Source organism: Triplophysa dalaica, chromosome 22, assembly GCF_015846415.1.
Source record: "Triplophysa dalaica isolate WHDGS20190420 chromosome 22, ASM1584641v1, whole genome shotgun sequence".
In the NCBI taxonomy this organism is placed as follows: domain Eukaryota; kingdom Metazoa; phylum Chordata; class Actinopteri; order Cypriniformes; family Nemacheilidae; genus Triplophysa; species Triplophysa dalaica.
In genome coordinates, this window is record NC_079563.1 from 2,389,249 (window position 1) to 2,405,861 (window position 16,613).

At 36.6% G+C, this 16,613-nt stretch overlaps 1 protein-coding gene across 5 annotated transcripts in view; it reads left to right on the top strand.

The window, feature by feature from the left end:
- The window catches only part of smad2 (SMAD family member 2), a 28,572-nt gene extending 12,287 nt beyond the window's left edge, over nucleotides 1-16,285 (top strand). For 3 of the 5 annotated variants that reach the window (XM_056735993.1, XM_056735995.1, XM_056735994.1), the window contains 9 exons: nucleotides 5,086-5,175; nucleotides 5,900-6,093; nucleotides 11,152-11,286; nucleotides 11,398-11,472; nucleotides 11,667-11,720; nucleotides 13,215-13,427; nucleotides 13,684-13,821; nucleotides 13,905-14,049; nucleotides 14,219-16,285. In XM_056735993.1, coding sequence (XP_056591971.1) covers nucleotides 5,086-5,175; nucleotides 5,900-6,093; nucleotides 11,152-11,286; nucleotides 11,398-11,472; nucleotides 11,667-11,720; nucleotides 13,215-13,427; nucleotides 13,684-13,821; nucleotides 13,905-14,049; nucleotides 14,219-14,342 — 1,168 coding nt within the window. In that variant the 3' untranslated portion in view covers nucleotides 14,343-16,285. The remainder of the gene's footprint in view (nucleotides 1-5,085; nucleotides 5,176-5,899; nucleotides 6,094-11,151; nucleotides 11,287-11,397; nucleotides 11,473-11,666; nucleotides 11,721-13,214; nucleotides 13,428-13,683; nucleotides 13,822-13,904; nucleotides 14,050-14,218) is intronic. The other 2 variants (XM_056735992.1, XM_056735997.1) reach the window with 2 other exon arrangements.
- Nucleotides 16,286-16,613: the final 328 nt, after the last annotated feature.

Consider the following 16,613-nt stretch of genomic DNA (forward strand, 5'->3'; position numbering starts at 1 on the left):
CTGGTTTCACTTGTTTTAATGGTTTCTCGTATTTTTCTGTCAACATTGCTGGGCATTAAAGTTTTACTATCAATAAGGTTGAGTTGACAAACTCATGCATGCTGTAAAAAATAGCTGAACTAGTTAGATGAAACTAAACGAATAACAGTTAGACTTTTTTACCGTCATTAAATTGCATCCCACTTTGAAAGAAATTAAAATATATTTACTAATTTCATTTATGTATAATTTACACATTTCTTGAATCAAAACATAACCAGTAGAACAATGGCCCCTGTTCCATTGGTCCCAGATGAACACTGACAACTGAGGGATCGTTTTTACGACCAAAAACTTTTTATGTGTTTTTGATCGATTACATGGCGAGGAGCCCAGCGACTCAATTATTACAGTAGTCGGCATTCATTGTATAGCTAGATAAACTAAAATGCTAGCAATACTGTTTCTGTACCGGAGAATTTCACTCCCTGAGGCTGCGTGTGAGACGAATTAACTTGCACTCTGCAGCCATGCCTTGTTAAAGGGGTGCTGCAACGATTTGTCATGCATTCTGACTTATTTACAATGTTAAACGTATTTACAATGTGATGTCTTCTCATGCTTAACATGGTCAACTTGTCAAAAAACAAGTTTATTACGTAGTTTTTCTGTGCTCAATACACTCCCCCAACGACCGTACAGGTTTCGGAAAGTTTTTTTCAAACATATAAAACTGTTTTGTATCTATTTTTCTATGAATGTTATATAAATGGTGGATATAACGCAAGGTTTGGAGATCGCTTGAATCCGATATATGGAGCCATCCCAGCGTTAAAAGATGCCGGACATGAACCGCATGCGGAGAGTGAAACTGATGTCTGTGTTTTGTTGACAATGTGCTTTAGTTCAGCCTAACCCTCCCCGCACATGTGCCATATGATTTCGAAAGTAATCGTACAGCTGTATCTATCTTTTATAAATGTGATCAAACTAAATTCTCTTCGAAAATACGATGTATGCAATACTACTCTAGACGTACTCGAGATTAATATGAGATTGGCAGAAACCCTGTGTGTTAGGGCCGCTTTAAAAGACGAGAAACCACTGGCTAAATCGTGCTCGCTAAACATTCCTGCTTAAATCGTCTACTTTAATTTCCTTTCAGGCTTTTCCTATGAAACTGCAAAATGATTAAAGCTAAATATAACTAAAAGCAGCAGGCTGTGTAATATTTTTTTTTTTTTTTTTCACTTAGATTATGACCATTTGACAAATAGCAGTGTCTGCCAACAAACATAAACAAAAAGCATGCTTCAGAACAGTTTTAGAAAGTGCTAAAAAGTTTTGAGCAATGTATTATTACTATGAATTAGATTACCATCTTGTACCCTGCTATAAACACTTACTGAATCTTTCTCAATCAAGTGCACTGATTTGAAGAGACATGTCTTCAATAAATGGTTAATTTAAGCAATATTCTGTATCACTTCTAATTACTTCACTGTTAAATTTTATGAGATTAAGGTGGAACAAAGAAAATCGTCCAAACATATCGACCTCATATATCGACCATCCGATGGCCTGATTTAAAAAAATCGACCAGAGAAAAACCCATATCGGTCGACCTCTAATGTAAACACCGATCGTTTTAAAAATTGTTGTCATGTGAATGTAAATCTTTTAAAAAGTGCAAACAAGAACTTTTGTGTTCATAAGACTTCATGAAATGTTAAACTCCTGAAAAAGGACACAATATACAGGTGGGAAAATAAGTATTTAACACATCAGCATTTTTATCAGTAAGGGGATTTCTAAGTGGGCTATTGACACAACATTTCCACCAGATGTAGCCATCAACCCAAATACTGAATTCATACAAAGAAATCAGAACATTTAAGTAAACAAGTTCAGTCATAATAAATAAAGTGAAATGACACAGGGAATAAGTATTGAACACACTTTATTAAATACTTTGTAGAAAAGCCTTTGTTGGTGATTACAGCTTCTAGACGCCTCTTGTATGGAGAGACCAGTCGTCTGCATTGCTCAGGAGTGATTCTGGCCCATTCTTCCACACAAATGGTCTTTAAATCTTGAAGGTTCCTTGGACCTCTTTTATGAACTTAAATCTTCAGTTCTCGCCATAGATTTTCTATGGGATTTAGGTCAGGTGATTGACAGGGCCATTCAAGCAGCTTGATTTTCTTTCTTTGAAACCACTTCATTGCGTCCTTGACCTTGTGTTTGGGATCATTGTCTTGCTGAAATGTCCACCCTCTTTTCATTTTCAGCTTTCTGGTAGATGTCAGCAGATTTTTATCCAGAATGTCCTGGTACATTTCTCCATTCATCCTGCCTTCAATAAAATGAAGTCTGCCAGTACCCCTTGCTGAAAAGCAACCCCAAACCATGATGCTTCCACCCCCAAACTTAACTGTTGGTATGGTGTTCTTGGGGTGGTGGGCAGTGCCATTTCTTCTCCAAACATGGTGTGTAGAATGACTGCCAAAAAGTTCAATTTTGCTTTCATCTGACCATAATATAGTCTCCCAATAATCCACAGGCTTCTCCAAATGCTCTTTCGCAAACTTTAACCGAGCCTCAACATGCTTTTTGTTCAGCAATGGAGTCTTGCGTGGTGAGCGTGCATGGATGCCATGGCGGTTCAGTGCATTACTTATAGTTTTCTTTGAAACAACAGTACCTGCTGATGCAAGGTCTTCCTGAAGTTCTGCCCGAGTGGTTCTTGGCTCTTAGAGAACTCTCCTGATTATTCTTTGGACTCCTCGGACAGAGATCTTACGTGGAGCACCTGATCGTGGCCAGTTTATGGTGAACTGATTCTCTTTCCATTTTCGGATAATGGCCCCCACAGTGCTTACAGGAACATTCAGCATTCTGGAAATGCGCCTATAACCATTCCCATCAAAATGCTTTTCAACGATAAGATTACGAAGATCTACAAAGCGTTCTTTGCTTTTACCCATCATGAAGTCTTTCCTGTGTGCCTCCTAGGTAATGAGAAGCCTTTTATAGGCCATCAATTAGGATTAAAGCAGCTGATATCAATTAGTACTGATGGGGGCAGGGTTTCTCTCTTAATACTGACAGATTTCAGCTGATCTCCTGACTTTCTATGCCATTTTGCACCTTGTTACCTTCATGTGTTCAATACTTATTCCCTGTGTCATTTCACTTTATTTATTATGACTGAACTTGTTTACTTAAATGTTCTGATTTCTTTGTATGAATTCACTATTTGGCTTGATGGATACACCATCTTACTGATAAAAATGCCGATGTGTCAAATACTTATTTTCCCCGCTTTACTTTGAGCAAGCATCACTCAATATCTCGGGTGACAACATTACATCAGGGTCAGTGTCATTAACTTTTGCCTGCAGGTAGCAGCAGGTTTACAGGATGAGGGTTAGTGATGCACACAACGATCGGATAACCCACTTAAATGTTAATGTTTTCCCCATGGGTTCTTTTATGCACTCCTTTTGTTCCCTTAAAAGTTTTAATGCTGATTTGTTAGTTTGATAAATGCTTTCAGTGCTGTTAAAGCCACTCAACATTTTACTAGGGTCACAAGTGCCTAAATTAGTCAATCTACCCTTTATTTCTGCTGGAAAAATCTGGAAATAGTGTCACCATCAAACTAACAAATTTACACAAGAGGCAAATGGCAGAAATACAGACAATCAAAACTTATCGAAAATCAAAGAATTTATTACATCAAATACATTAAGATAACAATTTCCCCCCCTGAGTGTAAATGCCTGAGATCTGGGTGTTAAACTGATGTTTTTAGTATTTTTTTTCAGAACCAATGAAGCATGTAAATTGAATGGTCCTATAAAATCAGTTTTCACCTAATTTATTTTTTCTGAATTCTATGTTTTCTGTCCTTTAGTGTACTATAGTATTCACTTACAAACTGTAATAAAAACCTACAGTAGATACTTGGAATCATACAGGGAAAAAATAGTGAGACGTGGATGCTGTACACACAACTGTGCCACTCTTTTTGTTTTTGATAGCACAATTGTAATTTTGTTAGCCATTCAGCGCTACTTTCTGGTTGGGAAATAATACACATGCCAGATTTTGTGTCATTCTGCGTTTTTTTTTTTTGCCTGGATTCTGCGATTCAGTTAATGTTTTCCGCACGGTGGAAATCATAGGGCCCAAAAATTTTTTTTTGTATGGTATGGTTAGGATAAAAATTGGTTGCTTGTAAATTTGTACAGTTTGTTGCTACTTTAGTGAGTACATGTAACAAGAGCACTGAAAAGTAGTGTTACAAAAAAAACTAGCTTGGCCTTCTCCATATGGTTGCTACCACAGCGTATGTTTATATTTGAAAACATAATATATAATTCTTGCACCAAATAAAGTGTAAAGTTCAAAGTATTTATAAAAGGCTTTTTTAGTGCTCATGTGATAAGATAACATGCATCTCATAAGAGTTTGCCTTGTCTTTTTTTGACTCTCTATCTTTCGAGTCCAGCTTGTTTCATGCTAGTACACCACAGGGGGCCAAAACATTATGTCACAGTCAAAGTCTGTGCGAGTCCTGTCACTGTCACTTCAACATGTCTGTCTTTCACCCCATGTGTGTCGGATTGATGGCATTCGCTTTCTTGATGTGGTTAACAACAATAGGTTGTAGGTTCTTGTCCTGTGCTGCATGATGTAATGTTAATATCTAATGTGAACTCCAACCAAAATCCAATCCAGTTGAAACGTCTTTTATAAAACTTAAACTGCCCTGTTTGTTCCATTTTATAATGTGCATGTTGGAGGTAATGCACTTTAAGTATGAATACATTTGTCAGTTCCTCTTCGGTTTTATCATCTCACTGTTGTATGTGAATTCTCCATCAGAGTGGCTTCTTTTATTCAAGGTGGGCTGTGTGGTTTGCCAAAGAGAGGTGAATGGCACGGAACATCTCCAATAAAAGAAACAGTGCCCTTCGATTTCCCCCATTGTACTTCATCTTGGTATTTTTGAATGAATCATGCCCCATGTTTATCATTTTTTTGTTTCTTTGTGTTCTTTTTTTTGTTTGTTTGTTTTATTTTACTTTCTGTGCACAGCAATTGCTCTGAAATTTGGGGACTGAGTACACCAAATACGATAGAACAGTGGGATACCTCAGGCCTTTACAGCTACCCTGACCAAACCAGGTGACTATCTTCTGACATTGTGCCACACTCACCCCACGGGCCACAGGTGGGGATGAAAGAGCACAAGGGGCTCTCTGGGCATCTATTTAACATGTTGTTAAACTTGGATTAGATTAAAGTGTTCCTTCTTTAGCAAATTTACATTATTGTAGAAGTTTAATTCGCAATGTTAATTTTTGAAGAAAAAAAACTCTCTTTAGAAAAGCAAACTTATGAATTATGAAAATGTGGTTCTCAGCTGGTTTTGCTTAGTTTTGTTGATCAAGTATAGACCTAGTGCAATACCGAAATTGTTTTATATGCAAATGTAAACTTAACTTTTAACTTTTCCATACTGTGTATTTTGTGTAGCTTCTGCCAAGTGCCAAAATAGTCTGATAGAGCTTGAATGGAAAGCCTTGGCTGATAACAAAATATGGAAAGTGTGTTTTACCCCATTTTTAAGTCTTGTTAACAACCATTGCAGGGTTATATTGTTAGTTTGAATCATTTGTTTAATATTGTTTTGTCAATTCACCTGTTGAGAACCACTGCTGTACAACATTATTAATATTTAATTGAAGCACATTTTTCGATATTTTAAGCATAATGGACGAATAACGTTTCTCTTGTCTGATCTTGCTTTCTTTGCTCTTCCCTCCATCCATGCATGTCTTCCTCTTGTCATTTGGCACGTCTTCCTCTCCATTTCTCTCGATTCTCTCTCTGGGGACGCTCGGGTCAGATCTCTGGATGGGCGTCTGCAGGTGTCTCACCGTAAAGGTCTGCCTCATGTCATTTACTGCCGTCTGTGGCGATGGCCCGACCTGCACAGCCACCACGAGCTGCGTGCCATCGAAACCTGCGAGTATGCCTTCAACCTCAAGAAGGATGAAGTCTGCGTTAATCCCTACCACTACCAACGGGTGGAGACACCGGGTATGAAAATATTTTTTCTCTGGTTGTTTTATGAATGTTGTTGGTTATATAATTATCCTATTAAAGGATAGGTTGGATTACCAAAAAATGAGTCTTAAAAAATGATGGCCTTATAAAAATCTATCAGACTTGGGGCAAGTACAAAAAGATTTTTTTATAGAAAAGGGATATTTTCTCAGAGAATAACCTGGTAAACTAAGTGTCATTTTTATGTTTTATGCATTTTTATTAAAATATGTATTTTAATGCAGAAAATAAAATTATTTTTGTAAAGTATGACTATTTTTAATTTAGTATTTGAAGATTTGCTGTTTTCATGTAGTATAGTATTTTGCACACCAGGAGAAAAAAGTAAAGGCTTGGACACAATAGGGCTGGGTATCGATTCTGATATTCCGATTCAAAAGCACAATGAAGAGCCGCAAACCTGTATCTTAAACTTTAAACACACTTGGGTATATATTGAAACAGAACAGATTATTTTACATTTGAGAGACAGTTTAACAAAAAATTTGCAATCAAATTAACTGCTGCCTTTTATGTGAAGATGATATTAACGGCTGCATCCGCCATGTTAATTAAGTAATTAATGAATGATACGCTCCCTGTTGTAACTTCCACCCGTTGTAAAAAGAAAAGTGACATCTAGCGGATAGTAGTAGCAATAGCATTCAGGTTAAGAATGTTCAGTGCTTGCTGAAATATGTAAGAAAAAAAAAATTCACAGTTTTTGAGATTCTATATATCGAAATTCTCAAGTAGCAAAGTTTTTTTTCGCAGAGTTTCTCTGATTTTGAGTTAAATCGCAAAATTCATTTGATCCGCAATTATAGCAAACATATTTTGTGACGCATAAGCCTTATGCCTATGAAAGCACCCACGTTCACATGTCCTTAAAATATTTAGACACACAAATGCCTGAACTGCTCAAAGGAGTAGTTGACCTTCAAAATGAAAATTCTCTCATCATTTACTCACCCAGTTGTAATTTTAAACCTGTGTTATTTTCTTTGTTCTGAAAAACACAAAAGAAGATATTTGGAAAAATGCTGGTAACCAAAAAACATTGGTCCCCATTGACTTCTATTTGTATGGACTCAAAACCAATGCAAGTCAATGGGGATTAACGGTATTCTGTTACCAAATTATTTCTAAATATCTTCTTTAGTGTTCCACGGAAGAAAGTCATACAGGTTTGAAATGGCGTGTAAATAATGACAAAATGTTAATTTAGAAGGTGAGCTATCCCTTTCATAAAGATTAAGAATGTGTTCATACTTGTAGTTCGGTTCTCTTGGTTATTTTTGTTACATAATTTACCAGACATTAAAAACAATGCTGTGTGCCATGTAATACATGCTCTATGTATGCTTGCACATATGATGGTAGTTTTAACAAGCTAATCACTCACGAAGACGTCATAGTCTGTCTTTAAAGCAGTCAAAACAACGCCAGGAATTCCTCTTTTTCACGCACAAGCTTAGATGTTATAAACACTCCTTGGTTTTCAGGGTCACGTCTTGTTACCGTTTCCTGTATGGAAGTATTATAATGCCAATAGTCTTTGAAGCAGAAAAGCATGTTGAATTATTACTAATCAAAAATAAACCTGTGGCATTACCAGCGCTTGCGTATTTAGAGTCTGCAATTCAATATATGGTTGAACACTTAAGCTGTGACTATTTCAAATTGAAACATTTCACACCCAGTTTCACTGTGTAAAAACTCTATAATCAAAATTCACCTTTAAAAATGTCAACTTGTTTTAAAATACAACGTTTAATGAAATTTAAAAGGCAGAATGCATCATAAGTTAAGGTGTTAGCTTTAGCCTGCTAGCACAGAAATCATGATCCCCCTCTATGCGAATCGCCGTGCGGAGCCATGCCTCCTCCAAAACACATGAAGGCGCACAGATCAGAAGCTGTTGGAGGGCGCTATGGCGAGACACATGGGACATTTACCGGTGAGAAAACATTGCCGTACAAAGTGAATTACATTACTGTAGTAAAAAAAAATGTTTACATATGAGTTTGATGTAGCAATTTGTCGCTTGTGTAACATGACACTGTGAAATAAAGTTCCGCCGGCAAGTTAGGTGTTGCTGCTTCTCTGCCATTCTCCCTACATTGACATAGCGGACGTGAGTGCGCTGATGACGTATGATGTCTGCGTGAAGTGGGATGCCATATTCGCCAGAATGTATTTATCTGTCAGGATGTGAAGAGATTTACAACCAGAATGACACACTTTTTTCTGAACATGATGCAGAACAGAATAACAAAAATGTTCAGTTAATATTTTTTCGGGTTAAAATTTGCCTCCCCGAGTAAGTGGTTCAAATGTGGCTTGAAATTCAAAGTTTCACATCCGGGAATCCCAGAAGCAATAGATCACCAATTCCGCCAATGCATGATCTCTACCTGCTGTCTGACAGCTTAACCAGCAGATGATGCAAGTCGGTATACTGGCCACACAGTCCACTCATCTGCTCAATTAAGTTTTTTGTTATGTTTTTCTCACTTATCTGTTCTTATGCATCATCAACATTTTCAGAAATTTTACTTGCACTTCCAACTTCCTATTATGCTCAGACTTTGACTGCCCTCTTGCTCTGGCTTGTCGTAATTAAGTTATTTTTTACTTCAGCACATCATGTTCACATAAATATTATGCATAGTCAGCATGTATAGGAATTTTTTTGTGTTTAAAGTGGTCAGATCTCAACTACCAGTTTATTAACAACTGCTCTGATTTTAACGCTTACTCTTCTACTTTGCACTTCTGTTTATATGACGTAGAAGCAATTTCTACAAACTTTATTTTTAATTTCCTCACATGATTTTGTTTCAATTTGCGACTCTCAGAAAATGCTGGATGTTATGGAATTGTGGAAACGTTAGTCATTTTTTATTTTGTTAATACGAGACAGAAAAACTGATCTTTTAGCCAAGCAAACTTCTTGAACAGGCCAGATAAAATAGACCAGATAAAAATAATCAGCACTTTCTTTAGAACCCATCTAGACCAATCTAGAAACCTCTTGTGCAGCTAAGCAAGATCCCTCACGGCGTTATGGATCCAACAGCTATAAGATGGTTTTTAAGTGCAAAGATACAAACTGTTGCAGGCTGTTGGTTTTTGTGTTTTCCAATAATGTGCCACACACAAACATGGGAGTGTGACTATATGCCAAATTGCTTCAGTTGCTGTCTGTTCATGAAATGCTTAAATGTCAATCACTCACGGCATTAACCTAATTATGTCTTGTAAAGTTTAGCATCCACGGACCACGCCATCGCTGCCGATGTACCGTGCAAAAACGCTTAATGATCAAACCAGATGACTCAAATTAGTATAGCCTACACCTTTTTAATAAAGGTTATTTCTCATATATGTACCAGACCTAACATTGAAACAATGACGCGAGTTAGGTAGGTGTCTTTATTGTTGCATTATACCAGATTATTTTTTAATTAATTTGTTTACAGAAAAGGCTATAATTAGCTCTATTTTGTTTACGTTCTGAACTTTTCAGATGAAAAGTAGGCATAATTATTTCCATTGATATTTCTCATTAAGTGGTGTTGTAAAGTTAAATTTACAAAATATTGTATTCTTAGATTTTTAAAAAAAGATTGTATATTATTTCACGTTCAGTTCGAAAATAGTTGATGGCCTGTTCTTACATCTGTTTGCACTATTATTTCAATTACAACTATTTTCTGTTTAAAATTTATATTTATTGCTATTTTCTTTTTAGTTTTATACCAAAATAAAATGATTTATTTTAAGTTTATTGTGATTGTGTTATGTAACTAATGTAATGCTTTAAAATTTTGTTGTCTTGTTTTCTGAGACATTTAATCAATACACCGTATGGTTCATTAATTCACTGTTACATGTTAAAAAATTCTCATCCCTGAAGCTCAAACCATTATTAGATGATTTAAGATGGTGGTGATCAATAGCACAGTTTTATGTTTGTATTTGATGAGCTAAAGAAATTACCTTTTGCGTGCATATGATACACATGTGTTTTGCTGGCACTTTTCAGGTACATACCTACTTAACCCACACCATCTTAACCAAGGGGGTAATGCGTGCGTTTGATCAAGCAGATGAGTGGACTGTGTGGCATACAAAAAAAAGTATCTGAATTTCTTACTTTGGTCTTCGTCAGAACAGACTTAAACCACCTGCTGTTGAAGCGGTCAGGCAGCAGGTAGAGATCATGCATCGGCGGAATCAGCACTCAATTGCTTCTCCTGGGATCCCGGGATGTGAAATTCACATTTGAATTTCAAGTCGAATTTGAACCACTAAATTTTTTTAAAATCGGAATAATATGTACTAAAAATGGTCTGTCTATTATTAAAAGTTATATTTTAAAACAAGTAAAAAAAGTTAATGAAATTTAAAATTAGAATTTTGATTATTGAATTTTTAAATGTTGGAACTGTGTGAAATTTTTCAATGTGAAAAATTAACATCTTAAATATGCAACCATGTTGAATTGCAGAATCTTAAAAAAATTGTATTGCATTGTATTAACAGTGCTTGCATTTTAAGTTGGTGCTATTTAGTATGTCTTTTTGCTTCAAGCACATTTGTCACTATTTTACTTTACCATATTCCAGTTTTTGGTTAGTGTAGATGCATGTGGTCTTTGTTGCGTTCATGTTTCAATTCGGACCGCGCAAGAGTTTATTCGAAACCACAAAGCTTGTTTGGTGCGCAGAAGAGTTCAGATGGCAACGTTTAAATTTACTCAAATAAACCACAATAACAGAGCAATTGCAAACCAAACATGCCATATGTGAACATACCCTTAGCTGTTTTGCATATAGAAATGTATAACTATGCTTTAAGGTTTGTTTACATACGTGAATCTAGAAGATAATGCTAGAAGCTAGACAAACGTTAAATTGGTCCCACTGCAGAACTGCATAAACAGACAATGGCTAATCTCCATTTCAAGCCATCGCAAGGAATGTTCTCTTTGTGCATTGAGTACTAGCACTGACCTGTTGATTCTGAACTCACCTTCTGGTGTAGTCCTTCCTCCAGTCCTTGTGCCAAGACACACGGAGATCCTGACCGAGTTGCCACCTCTTGACGACTACACCAACTCCATACCTGAAAACACCAACTTCCCGACGGGCATCGAGCCCCCTAACAACTACATACCAGGTAAAGATATTTCCCATAATGAGCTTTACATGCCGTTGTTCCATTGTGATTGTTTTGTAAATTTGTGTTGTGTAGTTTAAAAGTTGTATGATATTTGTCAAATCTATTCAGAAACCCCCCCGCCGGGATACATCAGTGAGGATGGGGAAGCCAGCGACCAGCAGATGAATCAAAGTATGGACACAGGTACATTCCCACAGTGAAGTCATGTGAGACAGAAAGTGTATTTTGCTTTATATTTTGAGCTCCAATTACTTTTCCTCAATTATAATCTTCATTAGTATAATACTTAACACTGAATGATAGGGAAACTTTTACAGATGTTGGACCGGTATTGCATGTTGCGATTAGTTTTGTTGTGTTTTTGCTTATCTTGTCAGGTTCTCCTGCAGAACTTTCTCCGAGTACACTTTCACCGGTTAATCATGGCATGGGTAAGCACTGCGTAACATCTTTGATGTTTTGGTGTGAGTTTTAGAAAACTTGTAAATGTGGTGTTGCCGCAATATGAAACATTTGGCTATGAGCTTGATTTGAATTTTTATCCTCGGTTCAGTATCCACTTATTTGCATACAGAAGTTTGTCAAAAGGCAAAAAAATCTTTGTTATGTAGCCATGTTGTCTAGTCCTAAGTAGGGATGCACCGAGGAGGATTTTTTTGCCCAATATCGTTAACAGATCATTTTCTTGTCTAGGGGCCAAAAAACAACATATTGGCCTAACACAAAAGCAAATAAATACAATAATAGCAGCTTTTATTTTAAATTGTTGACTTCAGACTACTGAAAATATCTTTTGGGATTATATATACATAAATATATAGATGTTCCAGAGCACCATAGAAAACAGTGGTCTCAAAGCCACAAACTATTTATGATTGTAATATTACACAATAACATGAAGTTTGTAAAAGGCTTTTTATTGAATACCGTCAATTAAACGGAGAACATGCAACCAAATGAAATAGAACCTAACAAGGATTCACAAGTTGAATCAGGTGTACAAAAGTACACACAATCATTGTGGAATCACAGGATACATTTATATTAATGACGAATCAGATCTTTCTATTAAGTAAAGCATTTAAGTACTGATCTGCCACAAACCATAAGCTTTTGTTTACATAAATACCTACTTAAGGTTTCCACATCGACAGTGTTGTTCTAATAGCATTAAGAGAATGATCACGACTGAAAGACAGTGTCCGTAAGCTTTTAGGCTCCGTCAGGAAGCACCAATGTTCGTTCTGTCATGGACTTTCTGACATTGCTTATGCAAGACCACGCTGACCACAATGATAATGTATGATTCTCTTACACAAAATCCAATGTAAATAAATAAATAATTACTTTGAGTAATTACTTTGTGGACTGCAATCGTAAAATGGATGTTACACTGTCATGAATGCTTGAATTAGGTGCTATTTTATAATAAAAGTGCCTCTTGCTCCATTATTGTGCATTGCTCTACTAAATCCTCGCATTATGTCACTTTCGCAGTTCCTACAAAAATATTTTTTTAATGTTTTCTTCCAGTAAAGAACTCCCACACATCCGACTCAGAACTTTCTCCCCTAACACAAACTCTAAAACAGTGTGCATAGACTATTGTCTAGATGTGAACGTCTGATGTCATGCGGAAGGCGCAATTCATGACGCTGGTGAGCAGCGTGGGGTTAAAATGGTTCCGCTGGAGAAAATAATTAACTATTTATTTGCTTTAATATATCTGCCTAATTTTCTTACCGGACAAATATAGTAACATGAACAATTAACACTTATCGGCCGATAGCAATGTGTCCTAGTCATAAGCACACAGTTCATACAGATTAAATATCTGACATTTTATACTTTTTAAAATACAGAATCTTAAGAAATAGTTTGTTTTTTCAAAGCCTTGATTCATAGTTTAATTTTATTTGTTTCAGACCTGCAGCCTGTGACTTATTCAGAGCCTGCGTTCTGGTGCTCCATAGCTTACTATGAGCTGAACCAGCGTGTCGGGGAAACATTTCACGCCTCTCAGCCTTCCCTCACCGTGGACGGCTTCACAGACCCCTCAAACTCTGAACGCTTCTGCCTTGGGCTGCTGTCCAACGTCAACCGCAATGCAACTGTGGAGATGACGCGCAGACACATAGGTACACGGCCCATAGTCTTGCAAACCTGACTTGCATACACAGTTGTAACTTGGCTAATAATAAGGCAGAAAGGGTCATCTGAGATTGATACAACAATAACCCCATTTTCTTTTGGCTGTTGCAGCTCAATTTATGAAACATTGAATACAATTTTGCTGGATAACTCTGATTTCAACACTGCGTAGTCTGGTCTGTTATTAAAAAACAAATCCACTGCTGCATTGGAAAGGTTGTTTATGCTGTGTTTGTGTTTCAGGACGAGGGGTCCGGCTGTATTACATTGGTGGGGAAGTGTTTGCCGAATGTCTTAGCGACAGTGCCATTTTCGTTCAAAGCCCTAACTGTAATCAGAGGTATGGCTGGCACCCTGCCACAGTCTGTAAAATCCCCCCAGGTAAGATACAATACCCATGTTTCCTGCTATGCTAATTTGTTCATTTATGTTTAATAATAATGATGCCAAGCCATCTTTCCTAGGCTGTAACCTGAAGATCTTTAATAACCAGGAGTTTGCTGCACTACTGGCCCAGTCTGTGAACCAAGGCTTTGAGGCTGTATATCAGTTGACCAGGATGTGCACTATTCGCATGAGTTTTGTCAAAGGCTGGGGAGCTGAATACAGGTATTTATCCCCCCCCAAGTGTCCTATCATATCATCTAGTACATCTTTGTTCAAAATGTGTACAAATAGCAGGCTTGACAGTGCCAGAACATGGTAGAGTTAAATCATGATGTTATGGTACACCACACTTGCTCCGTTAAACATAAGTTGATTCTAACCTGTTTGGCAGACGGCAGACAGTGACGAGCACACCCTGCTGGATCGAACTGCACCTGAACGGTCCGCTGCAGTGGCTGGATAAGGTTCTGACCCAGATGGGGTCGCCCTCTGTACGCTGTTCCAGTATGTCCTAATCGCCTTGATGAATCTCTTTCCCTTGCCCCCATCAAAACAACTGACTCTACAATCACATCAACCAACAACTCGGAGAACAACAGACTTTCTATAATCCCCCTTTCTCTTTCATAGTATTTGTGACCCTTTATCTATCTCTAAATCCCCCCGAACCCCGATGATCTTGCTCTTCAGACCTGAACATGGCACTTGCTGTCACATCAGCTTTATGCACCTTTAATTCTCTCTTTTCTTTCATAAACCCTCAATATTAAATGTATTAGTAGTAGAATTTGAAATTTCTATTGTTAGTTTTTTTGGTTTTGAAAAGGAGGGAAGGCAGGTATTTTGTGTGAAAGTTCAAGAAGGCAGTAAATAACTTCACACATATGTAGCAGTAAAGCTCTTCTCCCCCTGATGAAGTGAATACTCGTAATGCTCAGCTTGTAAGGGGGAATCTTTTTGGGTAATCAATCTGGTTGTTTAAGAAAGAGACTTTGTCTGGCAAAAAGTTGCATCCTTTGTTTTACGTCAAATAATTGACAGTTTAGCACATTATGACTCGATCATGGTTTTTGACTTAAATTTCTGAAACGAATGCCAAATTAAACCTTTGTTTATCTGTTCAATTGCCCCAAACCACTACTTAAGAATGTTGCATTGATTTGAGGTATGCTGCTGTTAGACATGCTTAGGAATGTTTTGCAAGTGACACAAGCCAAAAAACAAAGTTCAATTTTAACCCTCCTCCTGTGCGGTATCCTTCCCTATTAACTTTTTATTCAACTGGTTAAATATTCACTAGTTAGCTGCAGTTTAGGAGTCGGGTTTCTTGCAACAGAATCGTTTCTTTTAAGGACGAACAAAGACTTTTAAAGGTTATTAAAACAGTCCAAATCTTTCAAAAAATAAAAGACAAAAAAAGTGAATCCAAGTATTTAAGCTGTAAGTGTTAATAAACTAGGTTATCCTTCAAGATTTTGTTCCCTTTTATCTTTCTTTTAGCTACTTTTTTGTATTTTCATGTATTTTTATATATAAATATATTTAAGATCTTTAAAGCTCTCTTCCTTTTTATTAGAATTAAATATTTTTTTAGATCATGCCCTCTTTTTAAAGGAACATGACTTCATAATAAAATGTCCTATCAAAATGGTTATTTAGCATGACGTTTTTTACAAGCGTACCTTTCTTTTCGGTTTACAATTCAAGCCGCTGTCCCGGTTAACCTGATGGTAAAAACACCAATTGTCCTAAAATGTTTTTTCTTTTTAGGTGCTTCTCCCACATTTACTTGCCAAAAAACTGCTTAACAGAATTCTTTGCTGCCCTGGAGCATATGGTTATCTTAAGGGGAAATTCAGCCTGCTGTTGAATGCTACAAAAACATTGAAATGTTCTGTTTGTTTTGCAACTGGGGAAAAGACTTTGGATCAGGTTGCTGCTTTTTTTATACAAGGATAACTGTTCAACTTAAGTATGTGTGATCATTGTACAACTTTTACTTATGAATGATATAGCTGTCTGTTATTTACTTGTTGTGGCAGTGACAAAGGCGTATCAAATAACCATTCCCCTCTTTCCCACCAGTTGTCATATTTTCCTTCATTGATCTTTCTACTCTAGCGATTGTACTTTTAAGTGCATCTAGTAAAATCTTATGAAGATGTTGTGGCCCACTTTTTTTAAACCCGAAGCAGCAGCCATACAACACTGGGAGCGTTCTGCTGGCATCTTAGACTGGGTGTGGAAAGAAAAGCAAATGGAACTTAAAGTGGACCAGAAGTATATGCATATACATATGATTTACTTTTCTTTTTTGTTGCAAAGCATTTAACAGTTGGTGAGCTTGTTTTACCATTAGAGAGATGTGTTGGTAGTATGTGAACTTCAGGAGATAAGCTTTCAGGCGTGTTGCATATGCAGACTTCATAAATACACTAATAAAAAGTTTTAATTCTCATGGTAATGACTGTTGTCTTTATTTCGCAATGAGTTAATATTTTTTTTGTAAAATTACATGTTTACATTAGTAAAAGGTTTATATTAAAGTGAGACTTAACTATGCAAAATCTATATTAATTTATAATTTAATCTGTTAATATTTGTTACTTGGTTTGTCTACTAATGATGTAGTAGGTTCATGAACAACTGTACATTTTCCATCTGTCCTACACTTTTCTTTAGAAGGGTACAATTCCAGAAAAATGTACAATATAATAAGTTTACTTTCTTTTTCATATGGATAATATGTGTGGTAGAACAAACTTTATTTTCGCTATTTTCTTCTG